This window comes from Lepidothrix coronata, unplaced genomic scaffold (assembly GCF_001604755.1).
Source record: "Lepidothrix coronata isolate B3197 unplaced genomic scaffold, Lepidothrix_coronata-1.0 Scaffold83, whole genome shotgun sequence".
NCBI classification, from domain to species: Eukaryota; Metazoa; Chordata; class Aves; order Passeriformes; family Pipridae; genus Lepidothrix; species Lepidothrix coronata.
In genome coordinates this window covers 2372479-2389197 of record NW_016690263.1, presented here as the reverse complement: position 1 = coordinate 2389197, position 16719 = coordinate 2372479, and the positions used below count along the sequence as shown (strand labels likewise).

General features: G+C 36.2%; 1 protein-coding gene across 5 annotated transcripts in view; it reads right to left on the bottom strand.

Annotated features, from left to right (window-relative positions):
• Positions 1-16719, bottom strand: part of PRKD1 (protein kinase D1) — a 123368-nt gene that overhangs the window by 9956 nt on the left and 96693 nt on the right. For all 5 annotated transcript variants that reach the window (XM_017820493.1, XM_017820491.1, XM_017820492.1 and 2 more), the window contains 10 exons: positions 14122-14326; positions 11557-11680; positions 10706-10783; positions 9871-10150; positions 7497-7549; positions 6342-6414; positions 5315-5421; positions 4724-4885; positions 2151-2249; positions 1117-1384 (listed from right to left, as the gene is read on the bottom strand). In XM_017820493.1, coding sequence (XP_017675982.1) covers positions 1117-1384; positions 2151-2249; positions 4724-4885; positions 5315-5421; positions 6342-6414; positions 7497-7549; positions 9871-10150; positions 10706-10783; positions 11557-11680; positions 14122-14326 — 1449 coding nt within the window. The remainder of the gene's footprint in view (positions 1-1116; positions 1385-2150; positions 2250-4723; positions 4886-5314; positions 5422-6341; positions 6415-7496; positions 7550-9870; positions 10151-10705; positions 10784-11556; positions 11681-14121; positions 14327-16719) is intronic.

The following is a 16719-nucleotide window of genomic DNA, read 5'->3' as shown; positions in this document are numbered from 1 at the left end:
TTTATAGCTTCTTTTTTTTCCCCAACAGATTTCAAACTTCATCTGCCACCAAGATAAAATAGCAAACAATGCTCTCAGAGCATTTTTCAGCTGAGAATTTCACATGGCTATTATATATTATAGTAAGCATTAGGCACAATGCTTTAAACTACACTTAACATGTATGTTAAACATATCATCTGAAAAACAGAAAAACTGTACTGTAAATACCAAAAATTGTAAATGGTAGTATTGTAATACAAGTTGGCATATATTAAAATTAAAAAAAAGATAAGAATTTGATGTTTATAATGTTTCCTTCACATTAGGACTTACAAAGCAATCCTGCAAAAATTATGGACACAAAGATAATGATTAAAAAAAAAAATCCTAAAGAAAATCAATCTGCCTGAAAATGTTATGTGTATGAAAATACTGGTGAAACCAGAACTGACAATTCTGTTAAATGACCTACTTAGTTGTGTTTAGAGACATCTTCAATAGAATTTACCTACGTTAAAGATGTTGCTAGTGAACTAATCACACTGTTCTTTAGTTCTTTGATGCCATTGACCAGAACTCGAGTTTCAAAAGTCTCATTCATTATCTCCAAGCCTTTTCCCCCTGCAGAAAGTCTCTTCTATGATATTTTTTCACACTATTCCTGAAACCTCATCTACTTGGAATGGTTCAGTTTTATCTTCCCCACACAAAGACTATCAGGATACTGCATCCTATTGAACCGAAACTAAATTACTGGAAAAAGTAGAACAAAAAAAAGACTGCAGAGGCAATAGGGCTGAGTAATGAGGTACATATGTAAATACATGCAATGCCAATTCCAGCAGCTGAGGTTCCCCAAAGATTCTATAGCAATCTGATCTGTAGATGGTTATGTGCCTCCTTCAAAACCTCCTGGAAAGATCCCATGCTAGAGGATTATGCCATATGCAGTCTATACATGCTCTGTAGGAAATGTCTAAAGCAGCTGATACCACAAAACAGAGACATTACATTCTGGTAACTTGAAATTTCCATTTTTTTTTTCACTGTTATGTACAGGAAAAAAATATAAATGCAAAATACAACTACCTCATTTTTAGCATTTATATAAAAACAGCCACAAACAGGTATTACCTTCATGAGAAATTTCTTTCCAAGGATTAGGTGGATACATGAAAGCAGCATTCTGGATTTGGTCATGTATGTCTTCATCTTCATTGAATGGAAAGGTACCACTGAGGCTTACATAAATGATGACACCCACTGACCACATATCCAGAGATCTGTTATAGCCTTTGTTTCTCAGTACCTCTGGAGCAAGGTAGGCTGGTGTTCCTACAACTGAACGCCTAAATGATTTCTCTCCAATGATTCGGGCAAAGCCAAAATCACAAAGTTTTACCTGTTTAATGAAAAATGCTAAAGTAAGACATAAATTATTTTTATTATTAAATACATAGTTGAGGAACTTTTATCATGGTTTAGTTGCAGAATGTATCTCTACTGCTCCTTCAAGGATACTTTTTTTAAACTCCTCTTTGAGAGGAGTATCTTATTCCACTGAGACATTTAGCTGCTTGAAAATTCTCAATTCATTATAGATCCTTCCCTTCCAATTACTGGTATTGATATTACCTAAAAATTATCAATAGTACTCATTTTGAATATGGGCAGTTGAAGATTACAGATGAACTCTGTAGATCAAAGGTAAGAGAAGCTGATAAAAATACCTTTTAATGAGAAATATGACCAGTCAGAAGGTATATTTAAATATCCTGCAATCTACATGGCATTTAAATTCATAAAATGAAAGAAGAAGCTCTTGTTCTTCATGAACTCTACCCCAGCTGTCAGAAAAACAACTTTCTGGAGCAAATCAACAAGCTAAGTAATTTGTTCTGTAATGGTGAGCAAATTAGAAACAATCATACAAATAGCTATGTCACACTTGAAAATCTAGTTGAATATTTTAGGCAAATGACAAAAGACAAGGATTTTCAAACACGACTTCTTTGTAAAGGGTTTTGAATAAGTGATTGTTTTTTTCTTATCTAAAAATTCTGTGTAGACAGGTCACTAATCACTTTCTTGTTTATATATAAAATAAACATTGCTAACACTTATTAATTTGAATAATTTATCTTAAGAAAAGGGCATTTTCTACTTGCCTGTGGGAAAGGATCAGCTGATGCCAATAACACATTTTCTGGTTTGAGGTCACAATGAACAATATTTTTGAAATGAAGATGTCTTAAAGCAACAAGGATCTATGAATAAACAAATCAAATTATGTTTGTTTGTTTTATATTGTTTTACAATATCTGAGACCAGAGAAGCAAGGACTTGTGTGAAGAAAAACAATTCAACAAGAATGTACCTTTTACAGAAATGTCAACAATGAAAAGAAAAAACCCACCAAAAGCAAAAATGTCAGCTATTATTTGCTGTGCCTCAAGTTTTCTTCATATTTCACTGCATGGAATATGATTTTTCCCTCTCCAAAGAGTTTACATTATAAACATTTTTTAAAAACTGGGTTCTAAGTATTTGTCTACTTTTTTTGTCAGTGAAATCTCTGAATGTAGAAACATTTGCAGAATGACTTACCACATCTAAATTCAACTAAAAAAAAAATCACAGAAATATCATATGAACCAATTTAAGTGTTTTCTTGAAGAGAGAAAAAATAAAGAGCATTGTATGTATTTCTATTCTGTTACATACACAAGATCCTTTGGAAAAGATTGTGAATGATCAGGACGGTATCTACATTCAATATCGTACTGATGGAAGCCTATTCAACCTAAGGCGACTGAAGGCCCACACTAAGATCTTAAATCATCTTGTCCGGGAGCTGCTCTATGCTGATGACGCCACCCTTGTCGCCCACACAGAAGCAGCTCTGCAGCGTTTAACATCCTGCTTTGCAGACGCTGCTGAGCTCTTTGGGCTGGAAGTCAGCTTAAAGAAGACAGAAGTCCCCCATCAACCTGCACCTCAGGAAGTCTTCCATCATCCCCATATCACCATTGGCCAATCTGAGCTCAAATCAGTCCAGTAGTTTAATTACCTAGGTAGCCTCATCTCCTCGGATGGTAAGATTGATGGAGAGATAGACAACAGGTTAGCAAAGGCATATAGTGCTTTTGGAAAACTCCATAAAAGAGTTTGGCATAATAAACACTTGAAGAAAAGTACCAAGATCAGTGTTTACAAAGCCATTGTGCTGTCTACTCTTTTATATGGTTCCGAATCACAGGTCATCTACTGCCACCACCTGTGACTCCTAGAACGCTTCCATCAACGCTGCCTCCATACAATCGTAAACATCCAGTGGTCAGATTACGTGACTAATACATCTGCTCTAGAACAAGCAGCAGTCACAAGTATTGAGGTGATGTTGCTGAGAACACAGCTACGCTGGGCAGGACGAGTCTCAAGGATGAAGGACCACCGCCTCCCTAAGATCTTGCTTTATGATGAACTTGTCACCGGCTGCTGCAAGAGAGGAGCCCCGAAGAGAAAATACAAGGACTCCCTGAAACAACATCTCAGCCTTGGCCATATTGATCACCATAACTGGTCTACTCTGGCCTCAAATCGGGAGGCCTGGAGACACGCCATCTATAATGCTGCTGCTTCTTTTGAGAACGTATGCAGGATCACTCTCGAGGAGAAAAGACAACGCAGAAAGAATCGTGCCTCGCAGAATATACCACCTAAGGAGTCTTTCTGCTGTGCCTTTTGCAACCGGACGTGTCTATCTCGTATTGGCCTTATTAGCCACCAGCGTGGCTAATAAGCTCTATCCCTAAATGTGGATAGAGCCCTTCCCAAATCTTCCTTTGCAAAGCCTAGCCATGACATACACGAGAATATGGCAACTGAGTGTAACAGATATCCATCCTTTTTGTGTGGCTTTAACTCCATTCCTTATGTTTGGTCAGGGGCTGGCAGAATTTGCCAGGTAATGGTGAGGAGGCTGAATGAACCTGTGAATAGATTCTAGAGCTTGTGGCAGTTTTGCCCATGGACGCCTGGAGACTAGGCAACCTGTTAAGTTCTACACCAAATAATAAACTTATAAACACCATGACACTGATGTTTCTGCTCCTTTCTTTTTTCTGACTGTTGAAGCATAGGCTGCTCTGACTCTGAGGTGGCTCGCTACTCAATTGTGTATCTAAATTTAAACCAGTATTATGGACAGCTAAGGAAGAAATATGATAATATGACAATAGGAACCCCTCCAAAAAACCCAAATCAAATTGTTAACAGAAGCCGTAAAGGAAGCCAGACTCATTTAATCACAGGTAGCACTGAGGTCCAATCTCAGCCTAGAAAATAGGTGTACCAGTGCATAGTACAAACTGCAATGGTTAGGTATGGGGCAGTTCAAGAAGCTCAAATTTCTTTTTGCAGGTCTTAAACAGTTTGCTTTTAAGCACTTTCCATTCCTTTCTTGTGCTTCATTCTTCAAGCATTTGAGAAACTGTAGCTTAATGTCCCTTCCATCCAGCAGCCAACAGCCGTACATGTATCTAGTTCTACGTCCTCTTAATGGTTTACTACCTACCAGATAATGTGCAGAAACGTACAGAAAGCTGTTTTGTCATCCCTGATATTACAACTCAGGCTTTCATAAATCAGACAGGTAAAATACATCAAAAGCAAAAGATAATAAACAGTGATCATAAATGAACTCAAATTTCCGTCTTACCCGAGTAATTAAATTTCTTACCTGAGTAATTAAAAACTTTGTTATTCTCTCTGGCAATCTGCCCTTTTCACTTGACAAGATCATCTCCAGCATATCTCCATGGAGTTTTTCCATAACAACAAAGACTCTTTCCGGTGTCTCAAACATACACTCCAGATTTACAACTCCAGGATGATGAAGATTCTATTAAAGATAAATAAAGCACTAGATTTCCCAATATGATTGGTAGTTTTTATCATCACATAGCCAGACTTCAGATTCCCACCTAAACCAGATAGTGTTTCAGTACTTGATAATTTAAACTGTATGCCTAAACTGTGGGCAACAGGCACGAAATTTCTCAGGACAATACAGGAGAATGTATGAACTTCAAATTACTTTAACAAACATAAGTTTTCCTTATTGTGCCTGGTGCTTAAAACTGCAGAAATTGTAACTCCTAATGTAACATTGACAATACATTTGGTTTTGGTTGTTTATGCAGATTAAGCAGCAAAAATACTAGCATTTTTTCAAACACACTAGTGATTATCAGTTAAAATAAATATATTATCTGCTATTTATGGAAATAAATAATGGAGTTAATACAATAAAAAAGAAAAGAAAAATTACCTGTAAAATTGCAACTTCATTTCGAAGTTGACTTTCCTGTTTAGTTGGAAATCTTAGTTTATCAATTATTTTAATGGCAACATCTCTTCCAGTTTTGCGATGTTTTCCTGCATTATTAAAACAAAAGGTCTCTATCAATTAACATGACTAATTATGAAAAGTGTTCTCTTTTCAGGGATCGTACAAATGGTCACAACCAAGTAATTCTTAGTCTGCAGCTAATTCATTAAAAGTTTTCTGTTATTTCTCTTCTTTTCACCCTTTGACAACAGAACTTTTTTATTGTCACCTGAGAAAGCCATTTAAACTTGGAAGAAACATACATATGGAAAGTCATCTCTCCACTTCAACAATATAGATGTAAAGTTAATTTTCTCATATCTACATCAGCAGAAGCTGCACTGTTTGCAACTGGCCAGTTATTGGCTTAATCCTTCACTGGTAGCTCCAGACTCACAAGTAATGAACTAAGTGATAGCCTTTAGGCATGTAAGCACATGATCCATGTTTATCAGAGTCAGAGATTCTTCAGTGAGTAATTTGTTAGTTCTCACTTAATACTGTCTCAAAACAACAGCAGTACCTAAATACACCCCCAAAAACTGCTCAAAAAAGGAGGAAAAAGATGGAAAAAATTACTAAGAAAAAGAGAAACAATTCTAACAAGCTACTGAAAAACAATAAAAAATACCTCACTAGAACATGTCAAGAAAAACAGAAAGAAGAATAATTTTTTTATCTGTTACAGCTCTCAAAAAGAACAGCTTTCTGCACTTCACCATTTTCTTTATTAGAACTTACAGAGAATATGAAGCTATTGATATACACCGACCCACTACTGGGTAGAAAACTTCAAACTACAAAAAGACTTCACCAACATAAAGCATAATCATTATTTAATATATAATGCTTTTATAAAACAACAGACAGCTAGTTTCTAGAACAAAACATTTCAGAGTCCAAATACTTTCACCATGCTAGAAAACTTCTATCTTAAGCACGACTGTGCAACACTGCAAAGCCTTACCTCCATAAACAATTCCAAACTGTCCTGATCCCAATACCTCATCTGGGAAGATTTGGTATACAGTGCTAATATCCTGTTTATATAAACATAACAAATATTAAGCCTTGAAGATATGGAAACAGAATCTGTATTTCATTTGCTTTTTCTAGTGGGAAGTAGCATACACTTACTACAGTACATTTCAAAATATATTATCTGCCAAAAAAATTCAGGCGGGTTTTCTTACAAGCCACGTTAACTGTAATTGCTGCAAAAGCTGAAAAATCTTCAACAGGTTCACTGAGAGGGGTAAAATATTCCATTTGTGCCAGACAGGGAGTCTCATGTCTCACTGTTTCTTAGTGCCTTAACACAGGCTAAAGCATAAGCTGTTAGCAGATTCATCTGGGACACTCAAACATCAAATCTTGCAGCTCAGTGTTATTTTCCTGATATTTAACCAGCAGCATATACAATAAACAGTAGAAGAATGCCTAGGAGTTGAAGATAAAGGCTGTCTTACTTCTTCTTAGGAAACAAATGGACACATCCCTCGAAGGCAATTTTGTGACAACTACCAGAGCTGTCCCAAAGCTTTACTTGGCTGCAGGGAGTATCTGTTTTTTAGCTCTGCCCATGAGACAAAACATAAGTAGTGTGACTGTTTACCTTGACCGCATGTCCTGTGTCTAACTGTCCTCGCATAAAAGAAATGAAGAGTTCTTTGTGTAACAACACATTTTGTAACAACACATGCAACTCTTCCTTTGGATAGAGTTTCATCTTCATACCACAGAGAATATCTGATCTCTCAAAGATGACAGAAAATGGTATACTTATCAGGGCTTGCGGTCAGCTTTATGAAGTTCAGTTGACAAATTCCATGAAAATAATTTCTATACCTCACTTTTCCACTTGCTAATTAACATCCTGCAAAGATCCAGAGTTAAAGTCTCTGTTCAGTGAAATTACCCATACATAATTCTTGCATCTCAAGAAAAGGTGTCATGAAGATGATTTTTGTCAAAAGTTAGCAAAGCTAATTGTTAAATTTCTACAAAATAACTGAGAAATGGCTGATAGGAACTCCTCTAACATTCCTCTTTGCAAAACAGATCAATGACTTTGCCAGCTTAATCATAGCATGTCTAGCACTAGCATCCAGAGAACACTCACCACATTTTCTTGAACTTGGCAGTTTGACACAGAAATACTGATGGATATATCCCCTGGGGAAGAAAGCAAAATATACTTTAGATTGCTGTGCTTTTAGTTCGAACATGTAGTAATAGAAAATGACATTCACATTACATCAATATCTACTGACAGCTCTAGAAATTGTACCAATTAGGTCAGCTTGTTCATCTACCAGCTAATATAAAATTACACCAGCCCACAAACACATGACTCGAACAACAGTTTTGCGGTGTATGGAAAAAACAGAATTATACATTTCATTATTAATTTTTTAATACTGGATTCTCATCATTCCCATTTATAAGCTCCTTATCGCTTTTTTCCATTTTATTTTGAGGCTTTGTACCTCAGTCAAGTAACAACTGCAACTAGAGTAAACTGGTTTTATTTAGGCGATTTAATTATAATTTTTATTTACAGAGTCATCTACAATGTACTTGATGCTATTCTGATGAAGGCAAATACACATTCAAATTAGACTGCATACTGTTACAAATAATACACATTTCAACTGGCTTAACAGACATTATCAAAACATATAATGGAAACAAAGTCTTGCACTTGTGCTTTAATAAAACAAACAGCAGATCGAACCTCTACCAATTCAGATCTTAGGATGTTGTCATAAGCATTTAGAACTGCAAACCTTCTGAGGGGTTCAGTAAAAGCTGAGAATATACCTACTGCTAACTGTACTACACAGACAACACTTTGGGGAGGAAAGAATGCTTCTTTGGAGCATTGCCACTTCTGTCTCCTATTTCAACCTAGATTTCTGTTCATGTGGACTTTCATTTTCTTAGTAAAGATTTCAGCCTTATCAAAACCAGTGTCCCCTACTATAAATCCTTTTTTACACACCAAAGGCACTTGCTACTACCCATGAGCACTAATCCCGTTGCAGTAACATGAGTAACTTCTGCTTCATGTGGTTTATTCCCTTTCCTTAGGAAGACTGTTTTTGGAATGGAATGTTTCAGTTACCTAGAGGCTTTTTATCATTGACAATTTGTTTTCAAATGTATGTACTGCTTTGTTTACATGAAAAAAAGCATGGACAAAGACATAGCCAAGTCTTACTTTGAGCGAAAGACAGAAGGTTGTTATCATTCTCACTCTCTACAGGAAATTGTTCTAAAGGTCTCAGACAACCTTAATTTTTGCACATATAACCCAAAAATAACTACTAACTTACAAAAACATTTTTCAAACTTCCCAAGAGGAAGAGAAGACAGCTGTCATGCCCAGCCCAGCATTTCAGCTGTCATGCCCAGCCCAGATTTGTTTAGCTATGCTGTGCTCAAACCAGGGTCACTAGGCAACTAGTCTGATGGAAATGACATACAGAATTTGACACTATTTTATGCAAGATCCCAGTAGAGAAAGCAAAGGACATTTGCTGATCTTGTCTGATACGTGAGCTGTTGTGCCTGGAGATGCAAAGCCACAGGCTGTCGTATTACTTGGTTTCTGAAGGGTTTGTGGTCTCATTAGCATTTTATGCTGCACTAATAGCATCCAGATGTCAAGTGCTAAAGCGGGTGTATGTTGCAACAAAAGATCTAGTCCAAATTGTGTAGACATATCCAAATTCACTTTACACTGACTAGGCTGAGTAGAAGTAACAGAGCAGCCACAGCAGCACATGCCTAGTAGTGAGGAATTGTTTGCTCTGTGCTACTTTATTATCAGTACTCAAGCTAGATTTAAACAAGTTTCATGTTTGGTTTACATAAACTGTCAACTTTGCTACAGAATTACACAAAGGTATGTAAATTGGAGGCAATGGTATACTCAGTCCTTTTGTTCCTGGATATCACACATGCCTTGTGTTTAGAATAGCTTTCTTCACACTAGAGCTCTTTTCATCTCAGCATGGGACAATATTTCAGGCAGTTGTACAGCCAAATGTGATGAAAGGGACCATGTCATCTATGCTGCAGTGACCTAAAGGGTGAAGAGCTGCTTCTGCAGATAGTTAGAAATAAAAATTACAGTTGGGGAGAAAATCTATCAATTCCAAACTGGAGCTCAGAAAACTTAATCCCTCTGCACAAGGAGGCTGTTTCTCATATCAGCAATACAAATTTGGATGAGATGCCTTACTAATATCATAACTATTTGCTCACTAACAAATCCGGACCTTGTATTAATACAGATGTCCTACTATAAACCAAAAAGACACGGATGAGAAACTGTGGTGTTTAAAAAAATATGCAGACAAGTAATAAGCCATGACAGGATAGCCTTTACTAACTGTGCAATACCTCCTTTCAATGTGTGCAGAAGACTGAGCAATGTCATTTGTGATGTAACTTTACTTATCTGAAATGGAGGAAATGAATAAACTTACTGTGCAGGCTGGGTCCTGACCCAGTTGATGCCCCTTTAGGGATGACAGGCATCAGGGCATGCTGTATTGCCATCTCCCACATTCGTGCCACGTCAATGCCAATACCACTGCTGATAACACTGTTATTCAGCGGAACACTTGAGAGGTTTTCTATGTTTTCTCCAACATAATAGACTATATTTGCTGTGCTTATTTCAAAACAATGAGGATTGGCCCCTTGAGGCAGCAAAGTGAAAGTTTTTGCAGGTTCCAGAGACAAAATTTCAGACAATGGGATTTCCTAAAATGAAGAAAATATTTTACTTCCTGTGTATAGATTATCAACATATAAAACTAAAGCATGAACTTTATTTAAGTAATTGATGATATTAGTCATTACTTTTTACCACATGCTTCTTCCAGAAACAAAAAGGCTCTTGTAACCTGAAACTGGGACACAGAGGACTGTTGATGGTAAAATACTAAAGGTTTCTTTCCAAGACCAAGCAGAACTTCAATTATTTAATTGAATGTATCAAAGAGAGTAGTGAGGTTCCTCCAGAAAAAAAGCAAGATCATGAAGATATCAACAGAACTCCATTAGAAAATAAAACCCTGTTGACTTCCTGTATAAAAACTTTCCATTTCCACATGTATGTTACAGGTCCTTGCTAGCTGACATCTTTCTGATCAGAGACTTGCTTGTGAAAAGCAAAACACATATATGCTGACTAAATAATAAAAAAAACCCCACAGATAGAAGTTATACTACTAGTTTACTTTTAGTAAGTATCAATTTAGCAATTCAGTCCTTATATTCCTCTGGTATAAAAAGAGTTTGAAAAATATTCCTTACTTTATAATATTTGCTTCCAGTATCATTTTGAAAAAGTGTAATGCATTTGCTGTCCAGCCTCCAGTAGTGTCGCTTTCTCTGCAATGAAAAACAAGTGAAAAATAGTTCTAGCACTTTCCAAGTAAATTAATGAAATGTTCATTTCTCAAAAACACCACTGCCAAACTGTTTCACTTTAGTTTGAAGAGGTGTATTGTGAACAATAAAGATTCATTTGCTATTACAAGATTTTAATGAAGACTTTATAACTGAATTTAAGATTTATAGGGCCATGCTCTTTTCTTTCAGTAATAGCTCTGTTAAAACTGTACAAGTTTTAAAAATCCAAAATGTCTGCATTACACTCAGCACAATTTGCTACCAGTATGCTCCTAAAATAATTAAAATTTCTTTTTGTATCACTTGTAACAGCCCAGTTTGCTTTTTGAAGGTCACATACTAAAGGCTTTATTTCTGTTTTAGCAAGTTGGAAAGAAAATAACTTTTTTCTATGCTAAATCTACTTTACAAAAGTCTCAAGTCAACTAGCAGTAAGGTATCTGGGAGACTGCAGCTGAAAGGTAAAAGCTACTTTACAGAACTCCTAATGTGTTAACATTATGTTTCACTTCCTTCAGAATGCCTTTACATTTGGCTTCCTATAATGCAACAGACATATTCAAATGTTTTTTGTATGTTTTAACTGTCTCCTGTTCTTATAAGCAGTGCCAGTCCTTAGTTATGACAAGAGTCAGGACCTTAGGAATCATGAAAGTGTAAAAAATGCCTCACATGAGTGACTGCAAATTAACAAAGTATTGTTAGAATTTGATTCTGTGCTGTCATGTAAGACAGGTCTTAACATATCTTACCAGTGTGTCCTTGCTTGTATAGTGAACCATCCAACCCTCCTTCATTACTGTGCTACTTCTCCTTTTTGTGTGCTTCACAGACTGTACGATTCTCATTAATGGAATATTGTTGCTGGTTGAAGGGCTTAAGAATAAATCATTAAAGGCTTTTAAAAAGAAGAAAACTTTGGACAAAATGAAAAAAACTCTTTTAAAACAGAATATATACACACACACACACACACAATATCCACATTTATTTTTATAATTGCTAGCAGACCAGGACTGCACACTATTTTGCTTTGCCATTCCAAGTATTATGAAAATGAAATATTATGAAGAAAAAAGATTGCAATGCCACATCATGAGAATGTCAGAGACCTTATGAAGGCTTACACACACTCTTCCAAAAATATTCCTCAGGATGAGCTCAGAAAATGGGCTCAGACTAGAGCCTCAGCTAGGCTATGGGAGCCATAGCTCAAGCCTGTGCTATGTATGATTCAGATCAGTACTTGATCTTGAATCTCTCATAATCTAAGTAAACACTGTCCATCAGATTACTGTCCTGTGATCTTCCTTGGGTTCAAACACATAATGGAGTGATGGCAATTTACAGAGTAGAAAACATGTCAGCTGCCCAGCTGCACATGCCCTGGCCGGGCACAGCAGAGAATCTGCTGGAACCTCTCAGAGAAAGAGGTTTAAGCTAACACATTTTACCCATAAAGACTTAGAGTGAAACCCTACCGCCTTGCCCTGTGGGGTATGCACAGTGCAACTTTCCCTCACTCAGCTGACACACAGTAAGTCAGGGAGGCAGGGGAACGTGACAGTATGCCTGACAGCACTGTCAGACAAAAACTGGTAGTAACCAGATGCAACAAAGCCCATCTTCCTTGCTGTTAGAGTTAACAATTCCTAAAGCAGGTTCTGTGTAGTGGAATATGGACTCAATCTACTTCAATCCTAAACATGAATGATTAGTTATTTCTGGCAAAACTTTAAACAGTGATGATGCGTTGTATGTGAATACACAGCACACAAAGAGCTCATGTATTCTGCCCTGCTAGTAAAGTTATCAGTGCAACAACTCCAACAAAAAAAGGTTGAAACTCCTCAGGAAAAGAATAACATGTTAAGTTTCCACAGTTGTTGTGACTGTGGATGTCTGCAGATGGCCCTGCTTCACTGTAATGCATCCTGGAAATAAGAAATGTATTATGAATGGGTAGTTTCCCATCAAAATGCAAAAAGTGTGCTGTCTTAAAGTGTCATTAAGTCTGTAGCATACAGTTAATATCTCTTTTTTGCCTAAAAATGATCAAACTATCTGCAGTTCCTGTTTAACTATTCTTGTCTGTACTGACAAAAGGTTTCCTTTTTATTTGTCTTTTATAGATCACTTAAAAATATCCATGCATATGGAAACTACCCTTAGAAATAACCGAGGGAAGGTATTACTGGAAATACAGGAATGTCCCTCAAATAGTAAAACATGTTCCTTACTTATGAATTTTTATTAGTATAACTGGGCATTTTTATTTTGAAAACCTGCAATGCTGTCCATTTAATATGGACATCCATTTAAATTGGATGTTTAAAATGTTCTATGACATTGGTTTTGGGATATATGCACAGGCTTACATTCCAATACTACAAGATGTGTACAAATCATGTCTATGCAGATAAATATGACAGTAGTTCACCGCTGCAGGAAGTAAAACTGCATATTGTTGAAATGGATTGCTTTCTATTAGTGCAACAGGTGTATGATAGTAACAGAGAATTAAGGAGAACATGCTACTGAAAGAGACTCCCAGTAAGCAAACTAAAAGAGGAAATTTCAGGTCAAATGGATCTGTGAAAGAAAAATATTCTTTAATTCTTAAAGATATAGATCCCTTGAAATTTCAGATGAAATTCCCTGACAATGAATAATCCCAACTTTTTCCCTACTATTCAGACAGTTCCAGTAACTGAATAATGTTTTCTTCTATTCAGACATTTCTGAGGAACGTTGCACAACTCGGTTCCTATTTTCCCTCCTGAGAAATCATTTCAAAGCACTAATCTAATTTGTAACTTGCTTCAAATTACTTCTTCAAGTTTGTCAAACTTTCCTTTTTTCTAAAGGCATCTAAAAATCCAAACAAACAATTCATCTAGATTTGATATACCACAGCCACTTACATAACTTTTTTTTTGGTTTCTTTAAATGACCAGGCACTGTGCTATTAGTCAGGGGAAAGATGCTTTGGAAAATAAATAAGTAAAAAAATAAATGAATAAATAATTTACTATCATTCACGCACAAATGGTTTCACATCATTTTCACATGAGAACAGACCTGTAACAACTATTTGTCCATCAGTTTTCAAGTGCTACTTCACTATGACAATAATTTCCAAGTTTCTCTTAAATTACTAATGCATGTAATCAGTGAAGCAATCTCACTGAAATTTCAGAACCACCACATATCACCAGTACTCTCCAAGCCCATGTAGATTCCCGCTTGATCCCTAGACATAATACTTACAAATAAACACAAAAGAAGATGGAAGGTACACTCACTCCCCAGCTCACCTGATCATCCTGTTAGATTCATCGTGATCCAGATCAGCATCTTGCATTTCCCCGTTGTCACTATGGCATCCCGTCATGGACATCTCTGAATCATGAGCCATAGATTCTTCCATGTCATCTATAAAACCACTGTTTCTTTCACTGTCATTGTCATCACTCCCTTCTTCCATGACCACATCAGACTCAGCCCCAGGACTAAGAAGATCTGCAATATAATTTCTCAAGTTATTATCTGAAAACATACAATACTCTGATCACAATGTCCTGGCGTATTTTAAGCATCTGAAAAACTCAGGTTCTCTTTGGAACTCTATTGCCTGCATCTATCTCTACTCACCACCCTGTGTACTGATGAAATGTGGTGTTTAACCAGTCATTCAGAAAATCACTACAGAAAATTGAAAAAGCATTAAAGCAAAATTTTTTTCAGAAATACAACTTTTTAATAAAAAATGCTAAAGTCAAAGCAGAATTTCTTATCCATGGACTTCTACTGAAGATTCAATATTCATGAGCTTTATTTCCAAGATCTTCTGGCAGATTTTCTATGCAGCTTAAATGTTGTGTACTGGCTTGATGGTTGTTGACAGGCTCCAGCTGCAAAATGATGCTAGAAGTATTTCAAAATTAAAAATTTTGTAATATGATGATATGACAGCGAACTACTGAAATAACTCCCAAGACAACTACTTATATGAACTATATGTTCCTTTGCACCAGAGTTTTCTGTGAAGCCTACACAAAATGGCTCAGTAATCAATACTACTGAAATAACACTCCCTGCCTTTAGAAAAGAAATATTAAATAAGCATCAAAATCAAAGCATTGCTGCTTTGTATCTGGAATACAAAAAGGAACAGAAAAAAAACCTATTTACTGAAGGATTTATATTACAAAGAACCAAACAAACGTCCCCCCAAAAAACCCTCGAAACAAAAAAGCCATTTTGTTGAAACTCCACCTGTTCCTACACAGGCTGTGATCTAACAAGCCAAAATCATCAGTCCAGTCAGAGAGTAAAGACAGCATTAGTTTTTCTGTGACGTTGTGGTGTTTCAGAAATTTGAAGTAAGGTTAAAATCACATGGAACGCATCAAATAGTCTCCCCTAGAAACTTTTGCCTAATTGAGTAGAGGAAGGTTCTTGACAGTCAATGTAGGCAATAAGTAAAAAGCGCATTGAATTAGTTGACAGCAAAATCTTTGGAATTGATGGCATTTCACTGAAACTGGAAGTGCACAGCTGGAAGGTTTGTTTCCATATGCAGTGGTCTTAAGATATTTGGATATAAATTACTGATGTGTGATTAAGAGACACATTATATTTCATCACTAGCAGAACCAGTCATTCAGTCATTCAGTGCAAGGTTCTCTCTTTGCTATTCCTACAACACTTTTAAAAACTCTATTTTTAATAAACATACAATGAGTTAAATAACTCCCTATATTTAGTATATAATGTGTTTACTAATGGCACCATACTTGGAATTTTATTGCTTCAGTTCTTCCTTCACTTACTATTTTGGGGAAGATTTATCACACAGCAGATGGACAGTGACAGATACTGTTTTTATTTATTAAGTTTGAAAATAATGTGGACCAAATTACTGTGAAAATAGAAATGTGATACAGGATGAAACTGCCTTTGATAATCCCCAGAACCCTGTGTCAGTCATTTAGGACACACAATCTTGCAGATACATACTATGGATATTATTTGGTGTATAAAAACCAAATTCTATAAATGAGAGCTTCAAGGAGTATACTTGGAGTAAGCCTAAAGTACGTGTTCTCACCCCAAGTGACTGTGCACAAACTTTCCTCAAACTATCACTTCTCATCAGCCCAGCATCAGGTTCATGTGTAGGAGGTTAAATCCAAACAAAAGGAGTATGTTGTTTGTGAAGCAAAGGTGGGAAGAGGGCAGAGAGGGTGTGTTGGAGGCATGAAATAAGCTGCCTCAGGTGGAAAGAGGGAACTTGGAGGAGTAATTCAGAAACGAATGAAAATTTTGTTAATTTAGTCCAGCTGTGCAGAAATAAAGTTTACCTTCCTTTCTGTCTTCTCATAGCACTTTAGATCAACCATTCCTCTCTAAAACCGCATTTATGCAGGAGAAAATTATCATTTATAAGCAGACTTTGTTACTTTGACTGCAAATCTCAGGGAAACTCTACACTGTTATCAACGGAATTAACATATTTTTTTTAGCATATTTAGTTCTTGGATTTGAAAATCAAGCCGCAAACTTCCATAAGCCTCATTACTTGCAATCCTGAAGAAATAGTTGTGTTGTGGGATGGTTAATGTTTAAATGAGGTATAATAGTGAAAGATTTAAAAAAATAAAAAATAATAGTGACTCCAAGAGTCCAGTGTGAGGTGCATCAGAGAGGACATGCAGTAGGAGTACATCAACTTTCCAGAAAATCATGCACCTTATCACACTTCAAGTGGGATACTCAGTATCTGTAGCAATGTTGCCATTAAACATAAAAGCTTTGTAGTGATACAGTCACACTACTATGAAAAATACTATGAAAAATATTAATTAACATTCCTAATTTTGGAAGTTCTTGGTATGTCTTCAATAAAGTAG